Source organism: Varanus komodoensis, unplaced genomic scaffold (assembly GCF_004798865.1).
Source record: "Varanus komodoensis strain SLA01 unplaced genomic scaffold, ASM479886v1 scaffold6_2, whole genome shotgun sequence".
NCBI lineage: Eukaryota > Metazoa > Chordata > Lepidosauria > Squamata > Varanidae > Varanus > Varanus komodoensis.
The window spans coordinates 19,157,655-19,173,002 of NW_025336346.1; the positions used below are offsets into that span (position 1 = coordinate 19,157,655).

At 42.6% G+C, this 15,348-nt stretch overlaps 1 protein-coding gene across 2 annotated transcripts in view; it reads left to right on the forward strand.

The window, feature by feature from the left end:
- Positions 1–1,823: 1,823 nt before the first annotated feature.
- The window catches only part of TPRA1 (transmembrane protein adipocyte associated 1), a 39,013-nt gene continuing 25,488 nt past the window's right edge, over positions 1,824–15,348 (forward strand). The window contains exons 1-3 of one of the 2 annotated variants that reach the window (XM_044451138.1): positions 1,824–2,264; positions 13,028–13,218; positions 13,326–13,458. In XM_044451138.1, the coding sequence (XP_044307073.1) occupies positions 13,040–13,218; positions 13,326–13,458 (312 nt within the window). In that variant the 5' untranslated portion in view covers positions 1,824–2,264; positions 13,028–13,039. Of the gene's footprint in view, positions 2,265–2,286; positions 11,734–13,027; positions 13,219–13,325; positions 13,459–15,348 lie in introns of those variants that run through there. The other variant, XM_044451139.1, reaches the window with a different exon arrangement.

Here is a 15,348-nt window from a genome sequence, read left to right on the forward strand (position 1 = left end):
GGGTGGAGGAAATAATGCAGGATGGTGGATAATGCTAGTTAAATGCGGGTGATGGACAATGAGAACTTTCTCGATAGGGTAAAAAAAAATCCTATTGGTCCATCTGTCGAACTATTCAGTGGCCTTTCTCAGATGATCTGGAAAGAAGGCAGTTTAGCTGGCTACTTCTCATTCGTTCAGGATTTTACCAAGTAAGGAACACCGTGCACTGTGAATTCTGAAAGCAATCTATTTGTGGGCACTGGTCCAATACATTTTACTTTGAAGCAGATTTCATTTACTTCAGCCTGAACTTGATATTTCTGGACAGTCAGTGAGTTCTTCAGATTTACTCTAAAAAAAAGACAAGGGGTAAAGGTGCAATTCTATGCTGGCTGGAGCATGCTGCGAGTTGTAGGCCTTTTTATTACTGTTTTGGCTGTCTAAACCAGCGCAGGATTGCTTCCTAAGAAAACATACAAGGATGCAATGCTATGCTGTTAGTTGTAGGACCATTTTTTTTTCCAAATACGATTATAGCATTCCACCTTATTTATATCCTGCCTTTCTTCCTGCAAAATGGCACTTGATGTGCTTTACAATGCAATCCCTTCTCAGAACAAATTATGAGAGAGAGGATGGCTGGTGTGCTTTGCTTCTCTCCTTCAAGATCATACATTAAAGGGACCAAATTATCACCCATTCCACTCCTTTTCTCAGTGCAGGATATGTCAGTCAACTCCACATGTCAGTCAACTCCAAGGATTTCAACTACAACTCACAGAAATGGTCCTGTAGCAGGTCAGAAGACTTGCTCACCTAGCCAGATCTTTGGAACTTGTCCTTGGAAAACATGAGCTATAGCCCTGTATGTTATAATACTATAGCCTACAAGACAAATATATCCAGATGACTTGAGCAAGCAAGCCTAGCAATGCACTAGATGGAAAGGCAAAACAATAACACATTTCCAATATTTCCAGCATGTCATTCCTATGTATATTTGTGTTTATTACACTTATGCTAAGACCTTTCTGTTTGCCATGATATTTTAAAGGGCTGTGTATTCCTCTATCTGCTTGTAGTGCATATAACCTTTTGCTGACTTTTAGTCTGCAATTATCATGGATACTGTTTTATCACATTTGGATTTTGTTTTAAGTAATTTTTATGTCTATGGTGCATCACCCTGGAATCCACTGGATGAAGGAAGACTTAGAAATATTTTAAACAAACAAGATACACAGGATCAGAAATCCTTCAAGACATGTTGGACACTTCTTGTGCCATTAATGAACAGGTGTAACAAACTGGATATTAATTCTTACAAAGGTTTTCACTAATGATTACTATTATTTTGCAGAAAATTATTTAGGAGTTATTCCAAGTGTCTGTGCGTGTGTATTTATGAAAGAATATCTAATTCCATAGCGAGTAAGTATGAAATGTGAGCCTTGAACTAACCCTGCTAATCTGAGAGCACCACTAAATGTGGGTTCTGAATGTGGAATTGTTAAAGGCAGTGTCGTGAGAATTAATGAAGATCGTAGGGATTTATGTATCATTTTGGAGGGCTTTAATTCATAGGGTCGCCCCAGGTCGAAGACGACTCGACGGCACATGACAGCAACAACAAAGCTGCACGGCGAAAGAGCAATCTTTCCTTTGGCTGTCAGTGGATGCCACTGTAGCGCTCCTCAGAAGCGACTCCGTGTACCTGCTCCTTTAACTCACGAGTATTTTCCCCCAGTGGCTCCGCCTCTTATCGGTCTTCATTGGCTTCCTTGGTCCTTTTGTTTCGCTTTTAAGTCCGGCTTCTTTATTTAGGCGTCTCACGATTGGCTGAAGACCATCCGATTCAGGGATGGATGTTCAATTCGCTCGGGAAGAGTGAGCCGAAAGCCTTCTGCCTCATCTCATCTTCTTCCTCCGCGAAGCGTCTCTACGCGTCCCTTCCGCGGCAAGAGGCTCCTCTCCGAGCGGGCTGCGTGTCCTAGAGACGCCGTAGCGAGAACCAGGAAGTGGGTCGTGTGTGCATGTTGGCAGCTTGTTGACGGCGCTTCCCTTACACACGCGCGCGCGCGCGCACACACACCACACTCGCGCAAACAACCCCCGCCCCTTCTTGGACCTGGGACAGAATCTGGGTGGCTGCGGGATGGCCGGGCCGGAGTCCCGGGAATGAGCCAGCGCGAGAGGCCTCCTTCCCTGTCGACCAGCGAGCCAAGCTAACGAGGAGGCTGCGCGGAGCGAGTGCCTCTTGCGGCCAGGGAGGAAAAAATAAGGTAGGAAGCCTCTGCGACCCCCACCTCCAGAGAACACCCCCGTGACCCCAAATACTGGCTGGCTGGGTGGAGGGGTAGCCTGGCACTCTTCCATGTACCTGCTGCCGCTTTATGCCCCGGTGACGGGTGAATTCTGCTTTTCTGTCCGGTGCTATGGAAAATGAAAGATCGCTACTGGTTTTGTTTCTGTCTCGTGTAGATGCTTTCCTCGCTTAACCAAACAATTTCCCTTTCTGTTAGGTATCCCCACACTTCCATGAGAGACGCGATTCTTAAATCCAAGCTCTCCCCCCCCGCACGCCCCGCTGCCCAGTCCTAGACCTGGTGTCGGTGAGAGCACCAGATGTTCGTGCATTTACTCTTAATTGCTCCTTCTGTCAAAGTACCGAAGAACCGGCCATTCAGCAGGATTGTGCCCTCTTCTGAGTATTGCATTTCTTTTGCTAACCCCCTCATTTTGGACTGGAGATTCTAGGATGACCTGTAAGACAGTTTCTTTTCTTAGGACTCTTTGGTTATGGTGTCTCTGTGTATCTTTTCGCATAAGTAGGGCCAGGAGATAGAAGGTTTGGTGACATGGCTAATTCCAGGGTCCCGCTACTCTCCAGAATGGGCCTGCCGACCTGGAACAAAAGTCCTCTGTGTTGAATGTGTGCTTGGCAAGCATGTTGGCTACTAGAAATCCCCCATCTCCTGTGAGGCTGTTTGCATAGTTTAGCAATTTCTAATGATAGCCTTCCTGTGGGTTTGCTACTAAATGGGAATTTTAGGTGTTAAATCAATCAAGTATTAGCTGTAGCCAGTAAGCAGCTTGTCTCTATGAAAAAAGGAACCTTTCAAAAAAGTTTTTTTGTGGCAGGCATGTGGGAAGGATGCATCAAAGAAGAGAGATGATAGTCCCCCTGACGAGCTGTGATAATAAGTCACAGTTAAAATCCATCATTGCAATGTATTGTTCACAACTGTACGAAGTCTCAAGCCCCTGACACTGCAGTGGCTCATGATGCCAGGTTACCTTTGGCTTCTGAGCCTCTACAGAGTCCTCATTTCAACTTATGCTGAATGCTGGCATTGTTGGAATTGTCCATACCTGAGAGATGCACAGTTTTTCCTGCCTCTGTCCCATAACCCTCCCCTCCATCCATTCCTATTTTTATGATCTTTGTCAGGGCGTTAATTACTTAAATCTTGCTTTTTCAAGGCTAGGAATACTTCCTGGACACTTCCTTTGTCTTCCCTATATTCACTGCAGGACTTCTCCAGTTATTATGAGTTTGATTTATACTGAATCTCTAGCCAGTGTTGGGGTGAGAGGTGAATTGAGAGACTGAAACAGGATTGCCCAAGTGTAGTTTACTGCCTGAGGCAAAAGACTAGCTGTGTTTCTCTCCATGTACTGAATCTGAGTGAACTGGCTGTTAAAAGCAGGGCCCTGAAGATAAGACATACGTAAATATTAATGCATTCAGCTTAGACTTTAAGTAAATATACAAATTGAGAAAGGGGACGCACTGAGTAGCTCTGCCTCTGAAATTAGGCACATCATATGGTCTTTCCCTCTGATGGCCATCCATAGGGAGAAGGGCTTCCTTGCATGTGTCCCTCACACTTGTTCTGGACACTTGTTCATATGCCTGAGGAAAGCGATGTTCTATTCCCACAATGGCCCCAGAGGCCTCTGAGAAGCCCACAGGCAGGACATGAGTGCCATCCCATGTGTGTTTGTCCACAACTGGTATTCAGAGGCTTATTGCCTTGGTGGTTAACCAATACTGTAGTTTATGAACTAGTGATCACTGATAGCTCTATTCTCGGTTAATCGGCCTGTTCCCATTTTGAAGCTCTCCAGATTGGTAGCCATCACTACATCTTGTGGAAGTAAATTCCATAGCTTAATTATGTGCTGTATGAAGAAATACTACATCTTCTCTGTCATGAATCTCCCACCAATCAGCTTCAAGGATGACACAGGGTGTTAGTATTATGTGAGAGAGGGAAGAAAGTCTTCCTCTTCCTTTTCTTTACACCATGCAGCTCTGCCATGTACCTTGCTGATGTATGGCCTTTTTGGCTTATTTTTTAAAAGGTCAGTTTTATAACCTTTGTCATAAGGGACTTGCACCAGTTCTTAGATCACTTTGGTTGTCCATATTTTTAATAGTGAGCAAAGGGAAATGTTGGACTCCTTAGAACTTTGATCCAGAAATGAAACTGACACTCTGCTCCAAGTACTTACCTTTTTATGCTGTTACACATTGGTTTGTCTTTCCATAGTAAGCAGTACCAAGGCCATTCAGTGTAAGATTTACTTCGTTATTTTGATAATGTTTGTTTACCCCAGAAGCCCTTCGATTATTTTGCTTGCCTGACTGCAGCTTTTCTAGCTCTACAATATCCTTTTAAAGGTGTGGTGCCCAGAACTATACACAACTGTGATTGTGCACATAGATTTGTTTCAAGACATTATGATACTGATAATTTTATTTCCAGTTCTTTATGTTATGATCCCCAGTATAGCATTTGAATTCTTCACAGCAGTGTGCCCATTGGGTTGGCATCTTCATTGAGCTGTTCACTAAGACACTGTCATATCTTCCTGGTCAGCCAGCTCAGACCCTGCTATAATTCCACTGCTGAAAATGGCTTGCTTAGAGGGTTCAGGACAGGCTGTACGGCATGCACAGTATTGCCCTCCCTGGACCAAACCCATAAATGATAGCGCATCCAGCTAAAAGCACAAAGTGCCAGTAGCCTGGTGACAGGAGGTATGTTCCTTTACGACAGACATCAGCACTGAAGATTACAAGAACTGCCAATATGCTGTGTGGGTATGATTAAACTGTTTACTGCATGAGTGTTGTTTCATGGGACAAGGTGTGATATAAACAAGCCTTAAGTATTCATTATTCATGGCTATTAAGTCAAATCCTTTAAGGGAAGTATTGCCCAAGAATTTGCATGGCACATGTGAAGAAAGGAAAAATGCAGTCTGGGAGGAAGTAAAACTAAGGAATTAAAGAAGGCCATCTTGTAGTGGATTCCTAGTACATCTCATGCCTGTTGAATGCCTGATCTGTGTATGCTGGGTTTCAGTTTCCTTTGTCTTGTTAAGATGTGAACCAGCTTACAGTAAGATAACAGTGGGATCACCTTCCTTGATGGAGATCTTATTAAAAAACAAGCAAAGCTTATGCTGTTGGTGCTTGTTTGATTCCACTGATAACCAATGGAATATGCATACCAATCCAGACTTAAACTGTGTTTTGAGTTAAGTACTAGTGATTAAACTACAACTTAGGAGTAAATGTGTATAAAATCACCTAATGCCCAAATGAATGGCTAAATATTGTTTCTAAAGTGATCATAAGAGACCTGCTGGATCAGACCTAAGGCCTGTCTGGCCCAGCATTCTGTTTGCACAGTGGACAACCAGATGTGCCTAGGAAGCAAGCAACCCTACCCTTCTCCTTGCATTTAGCAGCAGCTGGCATACAGAGGCACACCTTCTGTGTTACTGAAGAATACTATACACCTATCATGACTAATAGCTATTGATAACCGAATCTTTTGTGAATTTGTCTAATCTTCTTGGTTGGTAGCCATCCCTACAGCCTGTGGTAGCAAATTCCACCATTTCCACATTGTGTGATTTTGTACTTTGCACTTCTTTTCTTTGTCCTGATCTCCCACCAATTAGCTTCATGGGATGACTGGAGATTCATGCATGCTCTGCCATGTCTTCATTACTCACTTTCCCCCCCAAAGTTAGAAAGCCTCAAATCTTTACCTGTTACCTTTCTTTGTTAGAGGAGTTGCTCCAGCCCCTTGAGCATGTTGGTCACCCTTTTCTTCACCAGGTGTAGTAACCTGAACAGTACACACTACTCAAACAGTAGTTTCTCCATAGATTTACATAAGGGTATAATTGGCAGCTCTCTTTTTGGTTCTTTTTCTAATTAGTCCAAGATCATATCGTGAAACATCCAAAGGTCTTTAAGACTGAAGTTTCAAACACACTACAGTTAGCACAGTGAGACATAGTTCTGAATAGATGCAGAGGATTGCACAGTTAGTAACAGATTAAGGATCAAAAATCAAGTCCTTCAAGCTTCAGTCCTGTGGTACTTAACAGAAAAGGCTTAACCCACATCAGCAACAGCGGGACACTTTTTAGTTGAGGATATTTTATTACTGCCCTTTCATACCTATATTAGCTGCATCTCCCATCAGGATTAAAAGTTGACAGTCGCTGCCTGGCCTAAAAGATATGAGTTCAGTTCAGGGTTAATGTCTTCAAAATGTGGGACTGTGAGTAAAAATGCTGCTTTTGCTAATTCCTCCTGCAGTGCCCTGCCTGTAAAATCTTGTTTGAAATTTAATGCACCGCTGGTGTGAACTGAACTGAACACTTGCTTGTTGTAGCAAGGCTGAAAAGCCTAGTTTCATGAGCTTGTCCTTGGTTTAAAAAAAGGAGGAGATGTGAGAGGGCAGGGCATCAATTTCTTGTTTAGATAAAAGGCCTATCTCTATGTGCACAACTGTTTGGAGAGTGCTGTTCAGTTAGAGCAGGGTGCAGTATCTTAAGCAAAGATTTGTTCTAGTTCTCCAAACAGAGGTTTTCTCCATATTCACCCAGGACATTTCATTCTGTTACCTTTATGACTTGCTCCACACACAGGAGTGTAGAGAACTAAACATTTTCCAAAATTCTAGGACAACCTAGGCATTTTGATCATTCCAAGAGCAGCTGGTATTTTAATTATATTACCCCCTTTTTTTGCCTCAGCTTTACTTGCTGCGTGCTCATATTCAGGTTCAGTTTAAAATGTTCTTACCACCCTTTACACTGAAAGACCACCTACATTTATATCTCTTTGCCTGACCCTTACGTTTGGCACGTGACGTGGTGCTTTATGAATTTCCCTACAGCAGGCATTATCAGATAGTGCTCTATCTGTTGGCTTTTAGGAGAGTCCTAAAGCGTGCAGCCCTATTCCCCCTGCAGCAACCCCATGAGCAAGACCCTTTCCCTGTTCTTGGGAAGGGACTGGAGCAGCCCACTCCTGACTTAGTCCACTGTGGTGCTGAGGAAGGTTCTCTACTCCCCCACTGCCCACCGAGTGTATCTGCATGTGCACAGCTCTTCCTAGCTGCTCAGACCCCCATGGACATTTTTATTAAATGAGAAGTATTATTATTATTATTATTATTATTATTATTATTATTATTATTATACTGCTCCACAGCCAAAGATCTCTGGGAGGTTTACACAATCATAAACACAAATGATAAAAATGCAATAAAATGTCAGAAATATAAAAACAATATAAACAGGTAATAAAACAGGTAATAAAGACAAACAGTATGAAGAATGACAACAGGGACTCTGCAACTTGGTAATCCTCTTGAGCCCCTGGGTGGCTGAGTAAGTCCTTAAAAGCCTCAGAAAAGAGGCTTTTCTTAACCTGGCACTGAAGAGGTGACAGATTTGGCGCTAGCTGGGCTGCAATGGAGAGGTTATTTTGTAGATGGGGGCTGCCGCCAAGGACGCCCTCCCCCTGATAGCCACCTTCCACACTGCCTTTGGAGTTAGCACTCAGAAGATGAAAGTAGTGCCCAAGTAGCTCACAGTTGGGAGAGAGAGTCTGATAGGTATTGTGGTTCTAAGCTGTGTAGGGTAATAAATAGTTTTGCTATGATTCTCCTTTCTCTTGCCATGTAATTTTGCTCTGTCTCCGTTTCCAAAAGCAAACAGGGAGACAGACACATCATTTGGCCAATGGGAATGGAGTGGTAGTGGGTGTAGTCGAGACTGAGGCCTCTCTTGCCAGGAGAGTCTATGGAATTTCTGTACCAGCAGTGGTGAAATTGCAATCCTAGGTCCAGACAACCAGGGAAACCATGGTGAAATATGAAAACCTTAGAACATCTGTGGTTATAGAAAACTAATCCTACCACTCTAGAAGCAAATAGAATAAGAGTTGGAATGGGCCTATAGGGCCATTGAGCTGTCAGTTGAAAAGCACAGGGCTGAAAGGGGTTTTTGGCTAAAAAGGATGTGCTGAGTATACATACCTTTCAGGTATGATCATCTGGTTTTCAAGTTCTTCCATAACAGTTTTCAGTGTCTTCCATCTTTGCCATAGTTTCTCAAGGGGAGATCTACCATGTTACCTGCTTTTCATGAGCACTTCCTTTGGACAGTTGTGAAAAGAAAGTTTGTCTTTTTCAAGACTCCTATCTGGCAAATTTCAGCAGTTTTTTTTAAACTAGGAAATATATAACCATGGAATTTGTGTGTTTCCCCTCTCCTCTTTACCCACAAAAGAGCTCAAATTTGCCAGATTGCTTTTGATAAAATTTACCTGTGATATAGAACCTCTAGAATGCAGAGTGCTCTTTCTGGAGTACCTAGAGGCTTGGAGAAGTGTGGAAAGGATTGACAGCACTGGGAGCTGGCAGGACAATATTTAAACTCGAGGAAAACACCTGAAAGGGGGAGAAAAAAATGCTTTGTTACTTAGTTCATCAATTGAGAGCTGTTGGGAATGGGCATAATAACCTACATGTAGCCTCATTTGGTCAATATCTGTGGATGTTGTCTGCTGTCAAAGCTCAGTAGACACATCTCAGGACACTGGCCAGGCAAGATTGCATATTTCAGACAACACCCAGAAAGGTCAGAAAAAATGACTACTGTTTCACTTGCATACATTTCTGCTGTCCCATGCCCCCACCCCAAGGCACTGACAGCTGTCTCCAGAGTGCTCTTTTGGCATTGGTTGTTACTGGAGATGTCACTGGTGAGACACTTTTCCCACTCTTGCTAAATGTCTAACTTACCATTTCTCAGTATCTATGACAGGCCTAGTCTGCTGGGTTCAGACATTGTGACAACCCGTTGTGGATTTAGCAATCCCTAGGACAAGTCACAACTGGGTGACTTGTTGCCCCAAGGCAAGCCATTCTGCTAGAAGCACTCTGGGTTTGGATGACACAGCAACTCATGATAGCCTGTTGTGTGAACTCAGTTGATGCCTTTTATTAGGATCAACTAGCTATCATGACACTATAAAAAACTAAGTGTCTTATAAAACTAAGTAAGTTTTATAGCATTCTTCAGGTTTTTCAAAAGGAAGTTGAAAGGGAGGAGGGAAAGTGAGAAGGATGGTGCTGGTAAAAGCACAGCCTGCAATAGGCTACACCCAGGAAGCACCTTGCAGACTAAATATATGGTGCTCCATGTAAAAGCTCACATACTACAACAAAACAACCACAATGCAGCAGTTATTCTTGTCTATTTAAGAATTTATGTCTGGCCTTCCCATGTTTTCACAGGGCATCTTAAAAATAATTAAAATTACAGTAAAAAAATAAACACACAAACCTCTGTTTCTAGCACTTATCAATACTACCAGGTGCTTTGTATATAATTGCTAGATTATAACATTTAAATTTACTCTAATGCTTCTGATTGTGGACCAGAGCAGTTGCTTTTAGCTTTTTAAAAAGTGTGTATGTGAAGTTACATGTATAGTTTAATCCTAAGTAGGTGATCATGACAACAGTGCTTGAAGACTGCTATAGTTCTGTTTTATTTCAAGAAAGACTGCAGTGTGAAGTGTGATAACAAGGCTAATTTTCTTTGTGTAAAGGAGCGAGGTGTAAAGAGAGTGGCATAGCTGGGTATAGCTTCCTGGCATACATTCAGCCTGCAATCCTGTATACTTCCCCTACTGTAGCTGCTCAAGCCCTGATGTTTTTGCCACACTTACTTCCCCATCATATGGGTACAAGCAGCTGCCTTGAATTGGCCCAGTTCAAATGTATGTGTCTGGGGTAAATAACTCCAGATATGCATACATCTTCCACTTGTGTGCTCTCTTGTGACTGGTCCTTTCTATCCTGTCTTCTTGGCACACCCTTATAAGCCAAGAAGTCTCCAATTATATCTGGTTTCCTGGTTTACATGTAACAGGAAGCTATGTTTCTGAACAAGTCAGGATCTTAAGTCATCCTGACTTCACATGACCATTGTTTTCCTATTCAGATATATGGCTAACTGAAGGTTTCTGGTTAGTCGCAGCATGTCAAGGATTGGAGTGCAGTGTAGTGCAGTGCTTATTCATAACTAACATTATTATGCTGAGCTGTTTACATTCAGATTGGTCCACGGAGGTCACTATTGTTCTCCTCAGTCTGGTGTCCTCAAGTTCTGTCCAACAACTTTCATCATCCCCAGGCAGCACAGACATTGCTGGCTAGGAATAATGTAGCCCAACACATCTGGAAGCCATTGGATCGGTTGCAGACAGCAGCTCTTCAGGGGTTCAGACAGGAGAATTTTCCAACTCTGCCCGGAGGTTCTAGGGATTGGCCTTCTGGATGCAAAGCATGTGCTCAACCACTGAGCTCAGCCCTTGCTCTGGTAGCAAAAATGTCATTTTACAAGCGGCTCTATGTTCAGTATCTTTTGCCAACTGGCTGTGTCTGCAATGGACACAGAATTTCACGTACCATTGATTAGTAGCATGATATTATTAAAATTCTCAGTGTGGGAGCATATAACAGAATTCAATATATGGATAGGGTATTCTTAACTCTCAGAAAAGTAGTGACTTGCCATTGATTAGGTTACTTATTACAAGCATTTTACATGGCAACCTTATCTTTTCTTTCATATTTAATAAGAGGTTGCTTATAATTACATATAATTGCAGTAGTAAGTAAAATAGCATTGTTGCTGAACATTGTTACTTAAGGAAGACTATGAGATTTTTTTTTTAAAGCATTTTACTGGAGCTTTAAAACTCGTTCATTTTCATTGGTTAGCAATGTATAAGAATACTAACAATGCATTTTTAAGATTTATAATTTATATTGTATTAATAGTATGTATCATAAAGTGACAGAACACTCTTTTGAATAATTACTTAAGTATTATTTAAACTTTAATTTTGTTTGTCATTGGTTTACATCTGGGATAACCTTCCCTCATGGAAAAAGCAACCTGAAACTTGTGGCTGTTATATGTTACACCTGTAGATTAGTTGCCTCATCTTATTTGAGCTCGTTCTTTTGTACTGAAAGTGGAAGGCCAATTTCCGAACTCTTGCCTCACCCACCTCAATATATGGCCTGCTGCCATGCCTTCTTGGCACAGATGCCACTGCTTCCATGCCCCTCTGTCACGTCTGGATTGCCTGCCTGGAGAACCAGGAAACACCCGTTCAGTGGGCTAGATTTGGTCCACAGCGTCACTAAGATGCTGACTGTCACCTCTTCTGCCTCAAGGTTAGGCCACAAAAGGCCTTGCACTTGGGAGCTTGAAAATTACAGGAAGGGGTTTTTCCTTTATTTGAGGTTAGGGCTGAAGAAAATGACAAAGGCTCCCCTGCTGCACACTGCTGCAGATTTTAATGGGAGAAAATTATGGACTTGAAGCAGACCTTCCTCACCAAACAAAGAGGTGGGTGCATCTTGTTCTTACTATGATAATTCAGTTTTTGCATTCAAGTTTGTTCCAGCACAAGTTTGCATTGTTCTAAACAAAGTGTATAGAAATTCATGCATTGGGGTGTGTCTTTTTCTCTAATGTGTCTGTTCTTTTTTGCATTCTAAAATGTATACAACATTACAGCGATGGAAAGAAATGGATGTTTCTTCTCCAAAGCCAGCAAAAGTGGGAACTGCACACACACAGACATTGCTGGAGATGTGCACAGCTTTGAAGCAAATCTGGAACACATGCTTCCGAACTGTCTGGTGTTGACTTCATTTTGGCAAGAGATGGGGAGAATGCAGGCATTTCCAGCAATACTGCTAGTCCTGGCCATTTTCTGATACTGAAGGCTTTACATGGGCAAATATATGTGTTGGTAGCGTTATAGAACATTCTCAATGCCCAAGCATCTAATTTTTGGAGCCTAGAAAGATAAAACTCCATATGGCATTGATTAGTAGAATAATATTAAAATGCTTTGTTGTGGGAGCATATCATGTATATATATATTTAGACATGAGCATTGGATATATATGAAAAAATTTGGACACATTTTCACTGAGAACTCTGATAAACTTTTCCCTTTTGCATTTTATAAGCATTCAGCACTGCATACTAGCACTGAAATAGGAGCAGGGAAAGTTGTCAATCAAACTAAAATATTTAATAAAGGGGAGGGGAAGCTTTCTGCAGTCGCTGGAATTTCCAGATATTCTTCAAGGGGAGCACTACACAAAATGCATTACAGTAGTCCATCTTAGAAGCTATGAGAGCTTGAATGTACAGGTACAAGGCTCCTGACCTCCAGTAGTAGCTTCAACCAGCTAATGCAGGTCTTGTGATCGTAGCTGTGGGGGGAGGAAGGGGGCAGTGCAAATCATTACTGCCACTCATATGGGTGTCTTAAGGACAAAGCTGACTCTAGAAGATTGCCTAGACCAGAAATAAGAATGTATGGCTACCCAGGGTTCTTGGCCTACAACTCCTATCTTCCCACACTCTTGGCTCTGCTGGCTAGGGCTGATGGATATGGTAGTATGACAGCACTTAGAGGGCCATCAGTTCCCCACCCCAGCCCAGACTGTCAGGTTGATTTGCTTACAGGAGCATGAACACAATGGGTTGTTATAAAGTTCTTCATTAGTTTCCAGGAAGCCAGAGCAATACTAGCATCATGCAGTTGCCTGAAGTACAATTGGCTCTCTTTTTAAGTATCAATTGCCTGAATATATTGGTCTTCTTTCTCCCTCTTCCTTCACAGAACTGTGGCAGGATGTCTCTCTCCTTCTCAAGCTATGACAACGTCACCTACCCACCTGCCACTACACTAGTGACTACATTGGACAATGTGACATCTGCTCCCCTGACCACAGCACAAGTTTTTAATGGCAGCAACATCACCAAACCACACAAGTGCTTGTTGTTATTGTATGAAGACATCGGGACATCCCGGTGAGATGCTGTCATGTTTCAGTCTTTTCTTCAGAGCAAGAATTCTGATTTTCTGTATGGTTGGAGATAGAAAGATTTTTAATGCAGATGTTCTATCTTGTTTCTAGGGTCCGTTATTGGGACCTTCTGCTGTTGGTCCCCAATGTGCTTTTCTTTGCGTTTCTGCTCTGGAAGCTGCCTTCTGCCAGAGCCAAAATCCATGCCACCTCCAGTCCCATCTTCACTACTTTCTACATACTGGTGAGTACAAGTCCCTGTTGTAATACAACCCAGGTGGGCATGGTCTTGCTTCGTTTCAGATAAGGGACTTAATGGCTCAGGAGTTGGTGACAACTTAGGACAAACGGATAAACCAGAGAGGGGGCTTCTACTTGAGGTATTTCTTTACTCTGGATTGCCCTCTTTGTTCACCCACTTTTTACAGAGCATCCAATATGCTGCTGTAATCAGATCACTGACATGCTGTGTCATCCTCGTGCTGCCTCCATGTCTTTTCAGACCTGGGAAACTTGGGCAAAGCATAAAAGAAGAGCACAGTTTTCACGGGGGGAGGCTGCCCTATGATGACTCTTTCACCTTTTCAACATGGAGTGGTTTTGATGTGTGCAGTGACTTATCAGGCAGATGATCCAAGCACCAGTTTGCTTGTCCTTGGCTCTCTCCAGGACTTCAAATCTAGTTTGGTGCTTATCGTTGAAGATCCTGTGGAGAAAATAGGAACATATATCCTGGCTTGGCTTGTTCTCTTTCTGCAAGACCCGACCCTCTGGGGTACCCCTCACTTACAGAACTTCAGTATCTTTGCTGACTGGGTCATGCTGGGAGTTGTAGCCCTGTCTGCTGCCTAGAGTTGCACAGAATTCCACCTTAAGCCTCTCCCCAGAGTGAAGATAGGTGTAACTGCTGCTTTTGTTTCTGCTGCCTCCATATTCCTCTGTGTGTTCCTGCCTCTCTAGCTGGTTAGCCCAGACAGACTTCCCTGCTGTGTGAAATTCCAGCTCCCATTTTATTGGCTGCCCACAGAAATGACTTCCAAGCACAGTTAGACAAAAACCATTCAAGGAAAGGTTTTAGAGGAGGATCTATAAGAGGTTTGGTCATGCCAGAAAAAATGTAAAAGAAAAAAAGTGAAATATTATTTGCGTAGATTTAATATGCTTATAATAAAATATATTTTTAAACCCCAAGCCATTTCTGGGTGAGAGTTGCAAGGAATTTAGAGAGATGCTAGTGACAGGGTGGTGGGGGGGTATATTTTGTTGAGGAAGCTTAACAAAACCCGCTGATTATCTCTCTTAGTGGAGGATCACCTCCCCCGCCCAAGTTTTTGCATTTTCAATGCTGTGGGAAGGAAGGGAAGTAGTGGCTGTGGTCTCTTCAAATTTTCACATGTTGTTGCTTTTCACTTCCTCCATAAGCAAAAGTGCATCTTCTCCAGAAAATAGAAAATAGAATTGCCTTGAGGAAAAGAAAGAATCATAGCAGCAGTAACAGCCTTGAGTGATGAATGGTAATCTGCCATGATTTCTAGTAGGGAGTGGCTGAGATCGGGTCAAGCGGATGGTATGCAGAGTGCAGCAGGAAGCACCAGGGATGGAAGCTTGGCTACAACCATACATTTTTCTATTTTTTAAAAGAGTTTTTTTAATATGGTTCAGGTGGTTGTACCCTCCTCTGTATCTGTGTAATGATACATGTATATATAACTATATCAATATGAATAGAATATAGCAGGATGTTCCCAAATATGAAGTACGACACGTCTGGTGTTTTGGAAAGTCCATTGTCATTGCTCAAGGGGAAGATTAATGAATAGACAGCATTATGTTTGCACAGAAGGTTGTCTGGATGAAGAGAGCTCTCAGCCAATAAGAAAATTAGCCTGGAAGTGAACCATAACCTTTTATAATAAGCCACTTGGCAATCTGAGTTGGGCAGAATTCCATACTTGGTAGGTCTTCCAAGTGGATCAGCCAATCACAAATGGTTCCTTGGCCTGTAGAGGCAGTGTGCAATAAGTGGAGGACATGTTATGTCTAGGTCTTAGATGACATGAGAACTGTAGCATGCACTTTGAAGAGGGAGTTCATCTGGCAGCAGTAATTTCTTTCCTGATGTGGCCCAGTGTGG